The following is a 14261-nucleotide window of genomic DNA, read 5'->3' on the forward strand; positions in this document are numbered from 1 at the left end:
CTGGAGACCAGTCTCTGTTACCAAGAACTTGCTCGTCGGCGATGAAGCGTGGGCAATACTCACTCTTGCCGAGCCCCCATTGTTATCATCCATGCGACCTTGAGGACAAGGGTCGAGCCAGACTCAAAGGAGGAAGTAGGTCAGCGCTGGTGATTAGCTGAAAGGATGGCCTACATGGTCTGCAATGGAGTCGATTCTTCATTAACGGTGAGCGTGGCATTCGGAACATATTAAGATATCTAACCATCGGCTTTTCCAGGCTTTCTCTGCCTCACAGGCGCAAGACCATCCACACTTTTGATACCGACCTCCTTAAATCAAGATCGAGTCCTCAATCCCATCACCGTCCAATGTTTACCAGAAGCTCATTCTGACGGCAAGCGCATTATCTGATACCGCGCTTATTGGCCAAGCAGAGCACTTCTTAGCGAGCCATAAATCAGCCTGGAGGAATAGAAGGAAAACTAACAACATGGCTCGCGGTCTGGCCTGTGTCCTCGCCATCTGTGGCTATTTCCTGCTTGTCCAGGCCATGGTGTCTTCCGGACGCGACGGCCATGGCCTCATCGGTTATGGCATCCAGATGTATTTCCCTGTCTGCGCCACTGCATGTCGTGATGTCCTCTCTGGAAGTCAGCTGAACTGCTCCGAGGTCATGGAGATGGACGACGTAGGAGGCATGGACATGGGTGGCGGCGACTATATGACTTCGCCCGATTGTTACGCCACCGATGACGCCTTCCTTCAGTCTGTAGCCTGGTGCATCCGGCAGCGGTGCTATGTCGACCCTAAGCGCCCGGACGATCTACCCGTGTGGCAGGTCGAACGATGGTGGCTTGACTACATCCCCGGAAGACTCAAAGTGCAGCCGGAGCCCAAAGAGACGTATCAGCAAGCATTGGCCAAGGTAACGACGCCGCCAACTGAGATCCTAGTCGCGGGTGAGCCACTGAACCAGACCATGCTGGTTTCCGATGGCGACTACTGGCCAGACCGAAATGCAGACAGCATCTTTGAAGTGGCCGAAGTTACTCACGAACGTTATGCGTGAGTCGGGAAGGAATGTGATATTGGGGCTTGCACGCTAATCTGTAATGCAGCCTCGTTGTCTTCTTATCCGGCGTGATCTTTCCCGTTGGCTTTTCGCTACTACGCTTTATTCCGCTCCCCAAGACCTGGTTGACACTCTTCAATGCTTGGGTCATCGATCCTCCGGCCATTGGCCGATACCATAAAGTCCCTATCTTCTGGGGTCTGACGAACATGCCAACCCGCGGCCAGGCACTCTTCATTGCCTACCTGACCATTATCAATATTGTTCTATGCGCTGTCGGTTACTCGTCGAGACAGCCTAACTCGTGGTTCCCGGACGGCACCAGCCAGGAGATCCTGTCGTACGTCACCAATCGCATGGGCATCCTCAGTTTCGCCAACGTGCCGCTGCTCATCCTGTATGCTGGCCGGAACAACGTGCTGTTGTGGTTGACGGATTGGAGTCACGAGACATTCCTGCTACTCCACCGCTATATTGCTGCCATCGCCACGCTACAGGCTGTCCTGCACTCTGCCATTTATCTACAGATATATTCGGCTGATGGCGAGCACGGCAGCGAAAGCAAGCTCCCTTATTGGTACTGGGGCGCCATTGCGACGATTGGCATGTCCATCCTGCTTCCGACGTCGATCTTGCCCTTGCGAACAATGGTGTATGAAGCCTTCTTGCTGTGGCATGTGGCCATCTCCGTGTTGGTGGTTGCAGGCTGCTACTTACACATCTATTACCGCTTCGACCATCAATGGGGTTACGAGGTTTGGATCTATGTTGCATTTGCCGTCTGGGGCTTCGATCGCGTCCTTCGTATTCTGCGACTGGCTCGAAATGGCGTCCGGTGGGCAATTATTTCTGTCATCGATGATGATTATATCCGCGTTGATATCGAAGGCGTTGCAGGTAACGGCTATGCATATCTATATTTCCCCACCCTGACGTGGCGAGTGTGGGAGAACCATCCTTTCTCTGTTGCGTCTACCTTTGTGCGCCCTGGGACGAGCGCGGAGGGAGCACAGCTGAACATCGACATTGAGAAGAAGGGGACTAACGCGGCCGAATCAGGTCCTTCTAGCGACGCAGATTCGATAAGCACGGCCCCTTCTGCACCTTCGAAGCTGACGCTTACCTTTCTTCTGCGCACCCGTAGAGGCTTGACTGCGCTGCTGCGCTCTCGTCAAAAATTACCAGTTCTCGTGGAGTCATCGTATGGCTCGCATCTCGATCTTTCTGAATACCCCAATCTAGTCTGCGTCGCCGGCGGGGTGGGAATCACTTCGGTACTGCCACTTCTACGCTCTCATCCCGGTCGCAGCAAGCTCCTCTGGGGGGTCCGCTCCAGCGGCATCGTAGAAGCCATGTCCACGGAGCTGAACGGTTTCGAAAAAGAAGTGTTTGTTGGTCACCGGATGGACGTCCTCAAGGAGCTGGAGAAAGTACTGTGCTTTTCCCGGGAAAATTCTGTCGTAGTGGTTAGTGGTCCAGCCAGCATGGCCGACGATGTGAGGAACGCCGTTTGTGCCATTGGCAAGAGAGGGAAGAAGGCGTCGGTAAAACTGGTGGAGGAGTCATTTTCATGGTGATCCCAGCTTTTGTCAAATTGGGAACAGCAAGAACGAATACGAAGGGTTAAAGGGTCTAACAGTTCAAGCGACGACGACTGTTTCTTAGTCCCATCTTTGTAGCATTCAGTGCTGCGATAGGACAAAGAAAAGGTCGGATTCCAAGTTCCGACGTAGTAGATGTCGGACTCGGATCCATGACTGAATGATCATTTACACGCAGAGAACAGCATTCACGAAATTAACGGCCTCTGCAAAAACAAAATAAATTTAACAAAATGCCATTTTATAGTGATCCTGTTCTCCATCTACAGGCTCGACGGCATGGTACCGTCGTGCTTGTGGATTTTCTGGTACTCATATTGGGAGCTATTCGCTTCGCCTCTACTTCTCGTGTCTTCAGCCGCACCTGTACGCGTGAACAGCGGTCGTCGTGCAAATTGAATATTCTCGAGTCATATCCGTCGCGCCGACCGCAACTGACTAAATGAGACTACAAAAGACCACACATGCTTGTTATGACAACTAGGAATAGAGCTGTCCATCCGCCGATCCAAGATGGCTGTAACTTTATGAGAACCGCGCTATTTACTCCCGAAAGTACGTTTCCGCCCGCAGTGCCATTATTGCAGACAATGGTCAAATTGTCCACACCTTCGCACCCCTATGGGTCACCTCCCTCCTCGAGATCCGTCGTGACCCTTGCCAATGTAACATTCGCAGTTGGAAACGTTTCTTCGGGGCACCCGATAGCTGCCACCACAACATATGCACCTTGCTCGTACGCCGTGCAATCGTCGACGACACAGGTCGTCACGTTCTCGTGGATGGCGGTGTTGACGCACAGAAGATTATTGATCGGCTCGGGGAAATATTCGAAGAAGCTGTTGTAGTAGTGCCTGAGACACATAGGCCATTCAATGCCGGACGAAGTGAAGTTGAAAGTCCTGTGGCTTGGCTCATGCTGTGGTTGACACCTGTTCCACTTGAGTCGTCATCGCCGTCGTGGCGAACTATGAGTCCAGACAAGAAAGGCGAGGATGCTGCCATCTCAGCGAAGATGGCTGAGAGTGTACACAAAACGAGGAGAAACTTTTGTGGCCGTATTTGATCCTAGCCTGTATGATTCGAGTTGAATAACTGGTTCTCTGTCAAAGGTTTTACTAACATAAAAGAGAAATGCACCCTCCTGCGTCGAATGCCTACTCTTATGGGGAGTCCTAGTGGCTTTCCTGGCCATCTACCCCCTACCAGCATGTCCACTATCACTTGGATCTCATGTCCAAACATTTTAAATGCCAAACAAACAAGCAGGGAGCGGAGTTTGAGTAAGTCCTGGGCACAAAGAAAGTCTTTCTGCTATATTCTTAAACTTCTTCGGCATGGAAAACTAGTACACTTCAAATGGATGCACTAATCGTATAGTTTGCTGGGCATGAGTCCTGGCAAAGAAATGTCGCGTCAATCAAGGGCCGAGTCATGAAACCATCGGTTCAAATACAAGTACGTAGAATCTAGACTACCCAGTAAATGGCCCTGCATTCTGCGTGTTTCAAAATGCTCCAGAACTTACCAAGTTCTCCCAGCTCGAACTTCTTCTCACTCCAACACTCGAACCTCCTCCTTCTTTTCTTTTAGTATTTAAGGGATTTTGATCGATCGCGAATTGGAACCTTGGTAGAGTCAACAGTAGTATTCAGGCCATGGTTGAGGATCGGAGCCCGATCAGTTATACGATCGATCGAGGATTGATGCCACCTGTAGAGAGGCACATTTGTACCTACTGACCGCAGGGCCCAGAAACAGAACCAAGCACCAGCGATGAGAATAATGAGGATCCGAGATACGAAGTTGAGGTAGGTGGTCCGATCAGTCCCTTAAGAAAGCAGCAGGCCACAGTCCCAAACAGGCCGCTAAGGCCAGACAAATGGCTTGTGTCAGGTTGAAAGGGTCAAAGCGGAAAGAGGAAGAAGTGCGGAAAATGGTTGATCCGTGTGAATCTGCGGAAGGAGCACCCCTCGCGGAGGCTCTTTCCGCTATTCCGGGGAAGCACCCAAAGCAGCCAATCAGATCGAATTGCGCAAAACTTCAAATGGATCGCCGTGGAAATTCCTCCGCGCTCTCTTTCCCACTTCACTCCATGCATCCCATCGTCAACCACCCTGATGCATTTGCGCATTGTTCCTCCTCTTCGCCAATGCGACAAGCATAGGTCAATTTAGCACATCGGCTGCGCTGACGACATTCGACTGGACACGATGAATTAGGAAGCCGTTGCCGAAATGATTGAGCATCAACCGTGCAAGCTTGCATCTCTTGCACCATGCCCATCCACTGTTGCTCATTTCAAGTTCTTTCTCAAGATCCAAAGGGCGTTCGTAACGGTAGGACTTCGGCGTCAAAGTTTTTTTGCCAATGGTTTGAAAAATGCAGGGGAGATATTCTCGAATGACTCGCATCAGCAGTATCTCCTTTGGCCTATAAATAAAAGTCAGCACCTCTGGAACCGTGATGAAAATGTACTCTACAACTTCAAGTTTCTTCACTTCTATTTTCTTCCTTCAGCATGGTACCTCATCCTTTAGACATCCTCTCGGCCGCGGAGACGAATGCTGCTCGTGACCTCATCCTCGACCTCCATCGAGATGCTGTTCTGAGCTTTCGTGAAATCTACTTGGACGAACCGCCAAAGGAGAAACTCGTTCAATACCTGTTGGCGGAACACTCTGGAAAGGATGCTGCTCCCATACCTCGACGTGCCCTAGTGCAGTACGATGTTATTGGTGCAGATAGGGTACCGCAATTCAACGAAGCTATTGTCGATCTCGACCAACAAAAGAGAGTCTCACATGTTGTAGTTGACAAGTCTCAACATGCGAGTTTGACACTGTGACTATCCCATCGATACGACCCTTGGAAACCCGCTAACAACAAAATCAGCTCCGAATTTGACACCCTGGTTGAAGTTTGCACATCGTCTCAGATGTTCAAAGATGTCTGTGCCGAAATCTCGCTTCCAGAGGGGTTTGAAGTCGTCGTCGAACCGTGGCCCTATGGTGGGATGTCCCCGGATGAGGAGAATCGACGCTATTTTCAAGGCTTGTGCTTCGCTCGAGACACGAGATCTGGCAACCCTGACTCGAATTTCTACGCCTATCCTTTGCCTTTCATACCTGTCATGGATGCACACAAGAGAGAGATCATCCGAATCGACCGACTAGCAACTGGTGGCAAAGATGATGGACTGGATGCAAAAACACACTCTAAGAATGTCATCGGCCATTGCAAGCACTCTGAATACGCGCCCGAGCTCCTTGAAAATGGCACACGGAAAAACCTCAAGCCTCTCAACGTTCTGCAACCAGAGGGTCCTTCGTTTTCGGTAGAGGGAGGGCTTATCGAATGGCAAAACTGGAGATTCCGCGTGAGTTTCAATCCTAGAGAGGGCGCCGTCATCCACGACGTCCATTTTGGCGGCAGAAGTGTGATCTACAGGCTGAGCATCAGTGAAATGACTGTTCCTTACGCGGATCCTCGTGGGCCCTTTCCTCGCAAGCAAGCATTCGACTTTGGTGATGGTGGAGCGGGAAATTGTGCCAATAACCTCTCCCTGGGCTGTGACTGTCTCGGAGTTATCAAATACTTCGATGGAATCGTCACCGGACCAGATGGCGCCGCCAAACCCGCACCCAATGTTATTTGTCTCCACGAACAAGACAACGGCATCGGCTGGAAGCACACAAATTGGCGGACAGGACGTGCTGTCGTAACAAGATATCGTGAGCTGGTTGTCCAGTTCATCATTACCCTCGCCAATTACGAATACATCTTCGCATACAAATTCGACCAGGCTGGTGGAATTACCGTTGAAACTCGCGCAACTGGCATTGTGTCAGTCGTAAATATCGATCCAGGAAAGACAAGTGCATATGGGAATGTCGTGTCACCCGGCGCATTGGCACAGAATCATCAGCACGTGTTTTGCGTTCGCATTGACCCTGCCATCGACGGATACAAAAACACAGTCTTGGCAGAAGAGTCACACCGTGTGCCAATCAACAAGAAAACGAATCCGCAGGGGAACTTCTACGAAGTTCGGCAGACTGTCATCGATCGAAGTCAGTGTCTGGACGCTGCCCCGCAGCACAATCGGGTGATCAAGATGATCAACAGGAGCAAAACAAATCCTATAAGCGGGAAACCAGTCGGGTACAAATTTACCCCAGCTGCGACACAATTGTTGCTTGCCGATCCCCAGTCTGTCCAATCTAAACGGGCATTGTTCGCACAGCATCATGTCTGGGTGACCAAACATCTAGACGGCGAGCTATATGCAGGTGGCAAATATACACTGCAGAGTCAAAACGAAATCGGTGGAGTTGCCGACGCCGTGAAGCGTGATGAAGTCATCGAGGACGAGGACGTCGTTGTGTGGAATGTGTTTGGGCTCACCCATAACCCTAGAGTGGAGGATTGGCCCGTCATGTAAGTTGCCATGTTTTATCCATCCCTATTTGGCCGTGCTCAAGTATCTAACGGTTCAGCAGGCCAGTTGAAATCCATCAACTACACATCAAACCTACAGATTTCTTCACCGAGAACCCAGCGATCGATGTTCCATCAACGAAGAACGAAGCATCCGTGTTGACAGATGGAAGTGTGCATCTTCGAAATGGCTGCTGTAGTACTGATTAGGATGTGGCACCACAAACAGTCCTGCCCTCCACAACCAGTTTCATCCTGTCTCTATGGACAGTATCAGGGACGTCTCTGAGAATCCTCGTCAACATTAAATGGATATGAATCTTGTGGTTTAGAGTGGTCTCAGGGACAGACTTAAACCAGTCTAGAGAGACCCTAGCATTGAACCCGGACTTATACCGGTACTACCTAGGATATATGTGTATGCCTCAAATTTTCTATACTCCGTATTACTTAGTATTATGGGTGCTAGTGATATAAGTGAGCCAGCTTAAGCTGAGTTCGCGCTAGAATCAGGTTAGCACTTGGTTACCTTACTTAGGCCAGCTCTCCATATAGAGAGAACGAGAGAGTAAAACGCAGCACCGAATTCGCTTTATTAGGTTTAGCTTATTTATGTTCCCTCTTATCTATTTAGGTTTAGCGCAATTCCCATCCGGTATAGCTTCTGCTTTAAGGCTGAGTGCGGAATATAAGTAGGTACTACCCTAATAATCTCTAAAATGTCATAGAAGATCCCGACTCTCGGTTACAGTTGAGCTTTAGGTTGATTCTGAGTTTCTGGAGACAACTTAGACTGCGGCTTCCGATCAATTGGGGAATTTTGCACAGAGCTTATCTTGCCATCTTACCAGTTTCAAGAGTGCAATCATGAGAATATTGAGTACTATTTTCTGGACGAGACCTCGAATTCTTGTCAACAGAGCGACGGTAAAAGTTCTCCATGTCAAACGAGGGGGCCGGCATTGGACTTGCGATTGCGTCACGGACAACCGAAGACACGTTCTCAAACAATCCCAGTAGTGTGTAACCGGTAGCCACCGTGATGGGGAACCGACCAAGGTCAGCAAAGTGAATAGGAAGATGACAGAATACTACTAGTACTAGTACTAGTATCAAATGTACTTGGACAAACTTTGGGAGCGTCTCCCAGACTCCTCCGACAGGATGCGCGATTTCATGAACCGAGGCGAATGTAGATGCAGTGGGGCTCTCTGTAGACATTTCAAGGTGCGCTGTATGGGCTGCCAGGCCGGGGAACTGCACGGCCTGGGGAGCCGTCCAGGACGCGAGGCTAGAAGAATCAGGGGTGTTTGTTCACTCTTCGGCAAATCTTCGGCACTTAACCCGTGTGTACACCAGTGAGTGCACTATGAAATAGTACTACTGGGTACGGAGTCCGTTATTCTGTTCCTTTTGATTGATACCATACCAAGGACACCTTAACTACTACCATATCCTACTTTTCCCAAAGTACTAGTAGAACAGTGCGTGGAACCCGGCCGCAGGAGTCTCCGAACTCCACTCGGTTGGCAAGTAAGATTCCTGCACAATCCGCCACATCTAACCAGTGACACCACCAGCATGCATAGTTCCTAGGGGGGAGGGCTTGGCCGTACTGGGTAGATGATGTTTTTTTCTTTAATCGCCGCTGGGCGTGAAGATTCCCAAGAGATTGCTAATGTATAGTATTTACATCGGGTGAGGTAGTGGTACCAGAGACTCTTTTCTATTCGCTTGCACTGGCACCTTCGTATTAAATTACTATCATCGTCGTCATCATCATCACCACCGTTCTGAATCTAGCTCAAGAAGAATGTCTTCATCGCCCTCGGCTCCACGGTCGCCTCGAACGTCCCACTAATCGGCGTCTGCCCGACCATTGTCACATTGTGCTCGTTATCCGTCAGATAGGCCGTGGCGGTGGAGGCATTGATCCCGCTCAGATTGATGGTCAGCTGGTAAGGGAAGTGCGCCTCGTTGATGACGGGGATGGCGACGGTGCCGTTCACGTTGACGTAGGCACTGACATAGACGTTCTCGGCGCTACTCGTCGCCCCGATGCGCACGGAGCCCGGGCGCGCGAAGCGGAAGTACGACGCAAACGCCCATAGGCGGGCCGACACGAAGTAATCGTCGTAGTCGAGCCTGATCAGGGCGTTGTCGCCCGTCGTGTTCTGCGCGCACCACCAGTGCGTGTACCCCGAGGTGTCTGAGTTCACGAAGGCGTTGTGCATGTACATCGCCCATTGGAATCCCTCGCTTGGCAAGACAGTCAGGTCAGTTGGGGGGTTTCTCGGAAAGAATGGTCAGAAGAGGTTCCTTACGCGAGCTGTCCAGACACATCCCAGTTGGCGTTCCATGGTCCAGAGCCCTGTTTGTTGTCAGTCTAGGTCTTTGACGGGTTCTCTTTACCCACATCAGCCCACTCGGTCATCAGATTCGGCTTTCCATTAGAGTTGAACGGTCTCTCAGGATTGCTTTGATAGTTGTGCCATGTCTGGATGCTTTAGCCCTGTCTTCAGCCGCCAGCGAGAAACTTACAGCAACATCAAAGAGATCCGCACCGCCTGCTTGTTGCAGCTCGTACAAAATGTTCCTCTCCTGTCGAGCACCAGTGGCGTCGCAGCACGCAACACTGATATTGGGAAAAGCCGCTTTTGCTGTCGGATACAAGATCTCCAGGAAATCCTTTGCTTGATAGCCGTCGGACTCCATGCAAGCATACGTGACAGGATTGAAGTCCGGTTCGTTGTAAGCGCCGAGTAGTGAGACTTCAATGCCTTCCTCCTCGTAGAACTTGACGTATTGCACCAGATAGTCGGCATAGGCTTGTCTCCAGTCACCACTGCAGTTGCTGCTGCCTCTAACGCCGCAGATGAGACCGCCTTCATCTTCTGTGCCAACTGTCTTCATACACCCGGGAGCAGACCAGGCATCGGCATACACATAAATGTTGGGGTTGTACTTGAGTGCCGTCTGAGTAAGCTGCAGTTGGCATGTATCGTTTTCGTCCCAGACATAATTGAACGGTCCTGCTGGGGTTGGCGGGCAGACTGGGAGAATGGATGCGACGTCCCCACGAATATGACCTGGAGTTGACCCGATATCGTTGCGAACAATCGACAATCCCCCGATGTTCTCATCAAAGAGAATTTGAGTGACGAGTTCTTGCTTTGCTGGAGAGAGTCCAACGGAGCCGAACTGTTGACATGCAATGCCAAATGCACCTGAACATCCACCACCGATCATGGTCTGATACTTCTGGAATGCATTGACCGAGATGGCCGCCGAGTATGTAATGTTTGGGGTGTAGGTCCATGCAGAGATGCCAGCGGCAAAGGCAGCGACGATGAGGTTCCTCATTTTGCTCCCTGATATTGTCCAACGATCGTCTGGCCAAGCAAGGTCCCATGCAGGTACAGCATATGTACTTTTTCATCTCCCCGCACGCATCGCTCCGTACGGATCGTAGAGCCCCCAGATCGTCTTTTACCCGGGGCGTTTTGATCTGTAGCATTTACCCGGCGGCCATTCTCCGACCTGCCACCAGCTGCTAGGCAAGTAACCAGGTACTGTCGCCAAAATCTATCCTTTCTCGCTTGCGTGCCCCTACAAAGTCGCAGAAGGATGACGACAACGAACATTTGAACCGGGAACCATAGTGTCGTGTGGATGTTGCTGCTGTATTCCACTCACTCCGCATTCGGGGTTTTTAGCCAATTTTCTACGGCCATTAGTAATACTGTAGGATTCGGACCTTGTAGAAGTCGGTGTAGTAACAAGATAACACACGATGGAAGTGAATGCAATGGACGTACGACAAGGGTAATGGGTAAAAGGCAGGATATGATGGAAAATGGGCCGCATCATTTGCCGATGTCTTCCGAGTTGCCGAAGCAACTGGAGTATTATCCCCAAGGCTCTCACTATTTATGCACGACGTAGGTAGATTGGTGTTCAGCGACGAAAGAGTCCCTAGCCTTGCCACTTGTTGGACCAAAGGTCTGTGAGAGCTTGTTTGATTCATCGGAGAGAAGAAATCTACATGTGATGGAGGAGGCTTAAATACCAGCCTGTGGCGCTGTGCCAAGAGCCATACCTACTACTGGGTAGTCTAATCAGGCTAGATCCAACTCTCCTCGGCCCAGGTGTCAGGTGACCAGAGAGCGGGGTTCAACTTCGGCTCAGCCTCGGCATAATTTGATCAGGCTGCTCAGGCCTGCCAGTTTCTTGTCAACACCATATCCTCAATTTTCAAAGATATCAGCTCGACAATCGCACAGCGACGGCGATAGCCCCGCGCAGGGAGTACAACTTCCTCCGGTCAGATTTGCTCAATTTGTGAATGGAATGCTGGAGTTGTTCGAAGCTAGGCCTGACCAATCGAATATCTTGCATTCTCACACGTCTGGGGTGATTAGAAACGGCGAAGGATCATAGGTATTTCATATGAAGTAAAGGCATTGCAAGATCAGACTGCCTTCATTGCAAATGATCTCCCCACGCTCGTAGGCGACAGTTCGTTCTGGATGGGTACTGACGGTAGATTAACGCAGCGAGGAGGAGGTTCTGTCTATTGTCGCGTTCTTTCCTACAATACTCAAGATGGCTCAACGGACCATTGTAGTACGTGAATCCGACGAACTATACGGGTGTTGCATGAAAGCCGGCGAAGGCTTTCAAAGCTGCGATGACTTCGTTGAAAGATTGCATCCACATAGTGTCGGCCATCGCGATGACGTTTACGATTAGTCGTACCTACAGAGGTTATGGACATTGCAGGGGTACCTACTGTTGCACACTGTTCAGTTTGTTGTTGGGCGCCGCCGCCGCAGTATGTGCAATATACACACTGACACTTGACGAAAAGTCTGCAAGATGCTGATTACTGCCATTAGACCAACCACGGAAGCGATTGAGAAAGGACAGGCCCGACAATTTGATCTTTTACAGAAGACAGGTTGACCGGGCTGTTATCAGTGACTCTCTCGGCATCACAGAGCGCCTCAATTAACTAATTTCCTCCATCTACTTCGCACAGACGAGGAAGATATACACACGGGCTACTTTCTCCAAGTTAATCTGGTGTCCCATAGATCAGCGACCATGCCTCAATCACCATGGTATAGATACCCCAGGGAGACGATCAAAATGTCGTTTGGGGAAATCTATTGTGATCTCTGTCAACAGGCTGCCTATTCTGGCCATCCGTTTCCATGCCCGTGGACAGATTCAATGTTAGACCCCGAATTGGGTGAACCTTTCCAAGGCTGGCTTCCAAGCCCACATCAGCCGAGACCCTCATGCTCTGGAGACTTTCTAAAGCTGATGGGTCATCAGATACTGAAGGTACCGAACATTTCTTCCCCAGCCTCGTCGGATGTACAGCGTCAATAGTCAGCGTCTGCCGAGTGCGTGGGAAGGCCCAACGAGAAACCAGTTCGGCAAGGACCATTTCCTTGTCGACCCCACGACAAAGGTACCAGTAGAAATACTGCCTGATTTTCTGTTGGAGAAGAGGACACATGAGCAGTAAAATCTAATGGTTTGTGCTTTGTATGCCGGCTTTTGCCAGGTTGTAGGACCAGGTCAAATTGCGTTGGAGATAATGCCGTTATGCACTGTAGGCTGAGCCAGTTCAGTCTGTTGATATAGGATCTTTGAATCCCACTGCATTTGTTTAATAAAAATGTCCATCAACAGGGTATTAGATATAGGCTATATACGAAAATAGGATAGTAATATATGAGACTTATGATGCTCCATATAACCCCAGGCTTCAAAGAACAGCTGGGAAAGAGGCAGCTACGTTGCTAGTCGCGTAAAGGGTCTTCTAGGCGGCAAATTTGGCCGGAGAACCGCCAAATACAGCGCTGGCACCTAGGCAGCGTAAGACCGGGTTGATGAACACGGAATTAGATCCTTTCGAGCATTCAGATGAATAAAGATATGGTAAGTAATGCCAGAGTTAAATGTCGAGGGAATTGTAGGTCTGAGTTGGTGATAGAGCTTGAAGGTATACCCTGTTTTATAACAGAACGAAAAAGACAGGCGCTGGATCTTTTCGGCCAGTGAGGGTGAAAGGCTTTCGGTATCTCTTGTTGGGATGAAAGAATGCGGAGAGATGAGTTCCCAGGATGAAGGGTAGAAGAGGTTCAGAGTTGGTGACCGAGCAAATAAGCGGGGACCTGCCGTGAAGATGTTTCTTTGATCCAACTTTGCCTACCAGCTCCGAGGTACCTGGATGTAAATGTTGAATCCCCAATATTTGGGTGGTCATGGCAATCAGTCTGTAGAAGCCTTGATCTCGTGGTTGACAAAATGCAGGAACTGGCCGGGGGGGACCCATCTTTTTGTCGACAGCCTTGCAAATGGTCTTTTGAGTGATAAAGCCGCGTCCGCATTCACCAAAATTTTGCCAAAGTCCACGACCTATTGAAATACTTCTTGACCAGAGCCACCCACCTTGATCAGTTCTGGTAAAATGGACCGGAGGCATGTGAGAACCCTTTTCTGTCCATGCCCCTTCCCGACTCAGGTAAACGCTCCCAAGCATGGTGCAACGGCATATGTGGTTTCATGGTTCGAGACCGACTCCAGAGTTGACGATCAATGTCGATATTTCCGAGAGGTCAGATTTCCATTTCCCGTGGCCAATCTCCGTCCTGGAGGCTTTTCAGATCGATAAGCTATCCGTCGTCCTTCAAATATTAAGTCTCTGATATCCCTCGACGTACTAGATCTAAGATTTAACTTGCTTAGGGAAATGATGACCGTCGAACGGGTCTCAACCCATCAATACCTTCTGTCCGTTTGCGTCACGGGATGTGGGGTAAAGGTCGAGGATGGAGAACAGAGTGGAATTTTTTTCCCTCTCCTCGTTCCCAAACGAACCTTTTGCAGGGCTGACAGCATAACCGCAATGTGATCTGCGGCTTCCGCGTCAGAAGTACTATCCGCCTGAGAAGAAACGCAAAATAATAATTCATCACTGATCATCCCTTTCTTGGCCACGAAGTCTAGCGCCCACTTCGAATCGGGGAAACGCTAATACCACCACTTTCCCCAAAAGCGCTCTTCTTGGGATTCCAACAAGCCCCACCATCATCAGGCTGCGCGGAGTAGGAGACGCATCGAGACTCGGGGCCCCCTGTCAGGCGAAAACG

At 50.1% G+C, this 14261-nt stretch overlaps 4 protein-coding genes across 4 annotated transcripts; 2 read left to right on the plus strand and 2 right to left on the minus strand.

Moving 5' to 3' along the window:
* Positions 1-472: 472 nt before the first annotated feature.
* A1O5_12718 (uncharacterized protein) lies at positions 473-2631 on the plus strand (the record flags this gene model as incomplete). The annotated part of the gene is made up of 2 exons (XM_007753287.1): positions 473-1047; positions 1101-2631. The coding sequence occupies 2 exons, from the start codon at positions 473-475 to the stop codon at positions 2629-2631; spliced, it is 2106 nt and encodes a 701-aa protein (XP_007751477.1).
* A 643-nt stretch (positions 2632-3274) lies between these two features.
* On the minus strand, positions 3275-3520 carry A1O5_12719 (uncharacterized protein; the record flags this gene model as incomplete). The annotated part of the gene is made up of 1 exon (XM_007753288.1): positions 3275-3520. The coding sequence occupies one exon, from the start codon at positions 3518-3520 to the stop codon at positions 3275-3277; it is 246 nt and encodes an 81-aa protein (XP_007751478.1).
* Positions 3521-5176: 1656 nt separating this feature from the next.
* On the plus strand, positions 5177-7305 carry A1O5_12720 (copper amine oxidase 1; the record flags this gene model as incomplete). The annotated part of the gene is made up of 3 exons (XM_007753289.1): positions 5177-5499; positions 5551-7095; positions 7158-7305. 3 exons carry the CDS (start codon positions 5177-5179, stop codon positions 7303-7305), a joined length of 2016 nt encoding a protein of 671 aa, XP_007751479.1.
* Positions 7306-8894: 1589 nt separating this feature from the next.
* On the minus strand, positions 8895-10458 carry A1O5_12721 (uncharacterized protein; the record flags this gene model as incomplete). The annotated part of the gene is made up of 4 exons (XM_007753290.1): positions 8895-9354; positions 9420-9466; positions 9512-9592; positions 9637-10458. 4 exons carry the CDS (start codon positions 10456-10458, stop codon positions 8895-8897), a joined length of 1410 nt encoding a protein of 469 aa, XP_007751480.1.
* Positions 10459-14261: the final 3803 nt, after the last annotated feature.

This window comes from Cladophialophora psammophila (genome assembly GCF_000585535.1).
Source record: "Cladophialophora psammophila CBS 110553 chromosome Unknown aczJe-supercont1.36, whole genome shotgun sequence".
In the NCBI taxonomy this organism is placed as follows: Eukaryota; Fungi; Ascomycota; class Eurotiomycetes; order Chaetothyriales; family Herpotrichiellaceae; genus Cladophialophora; species Cladophialophora psammophila.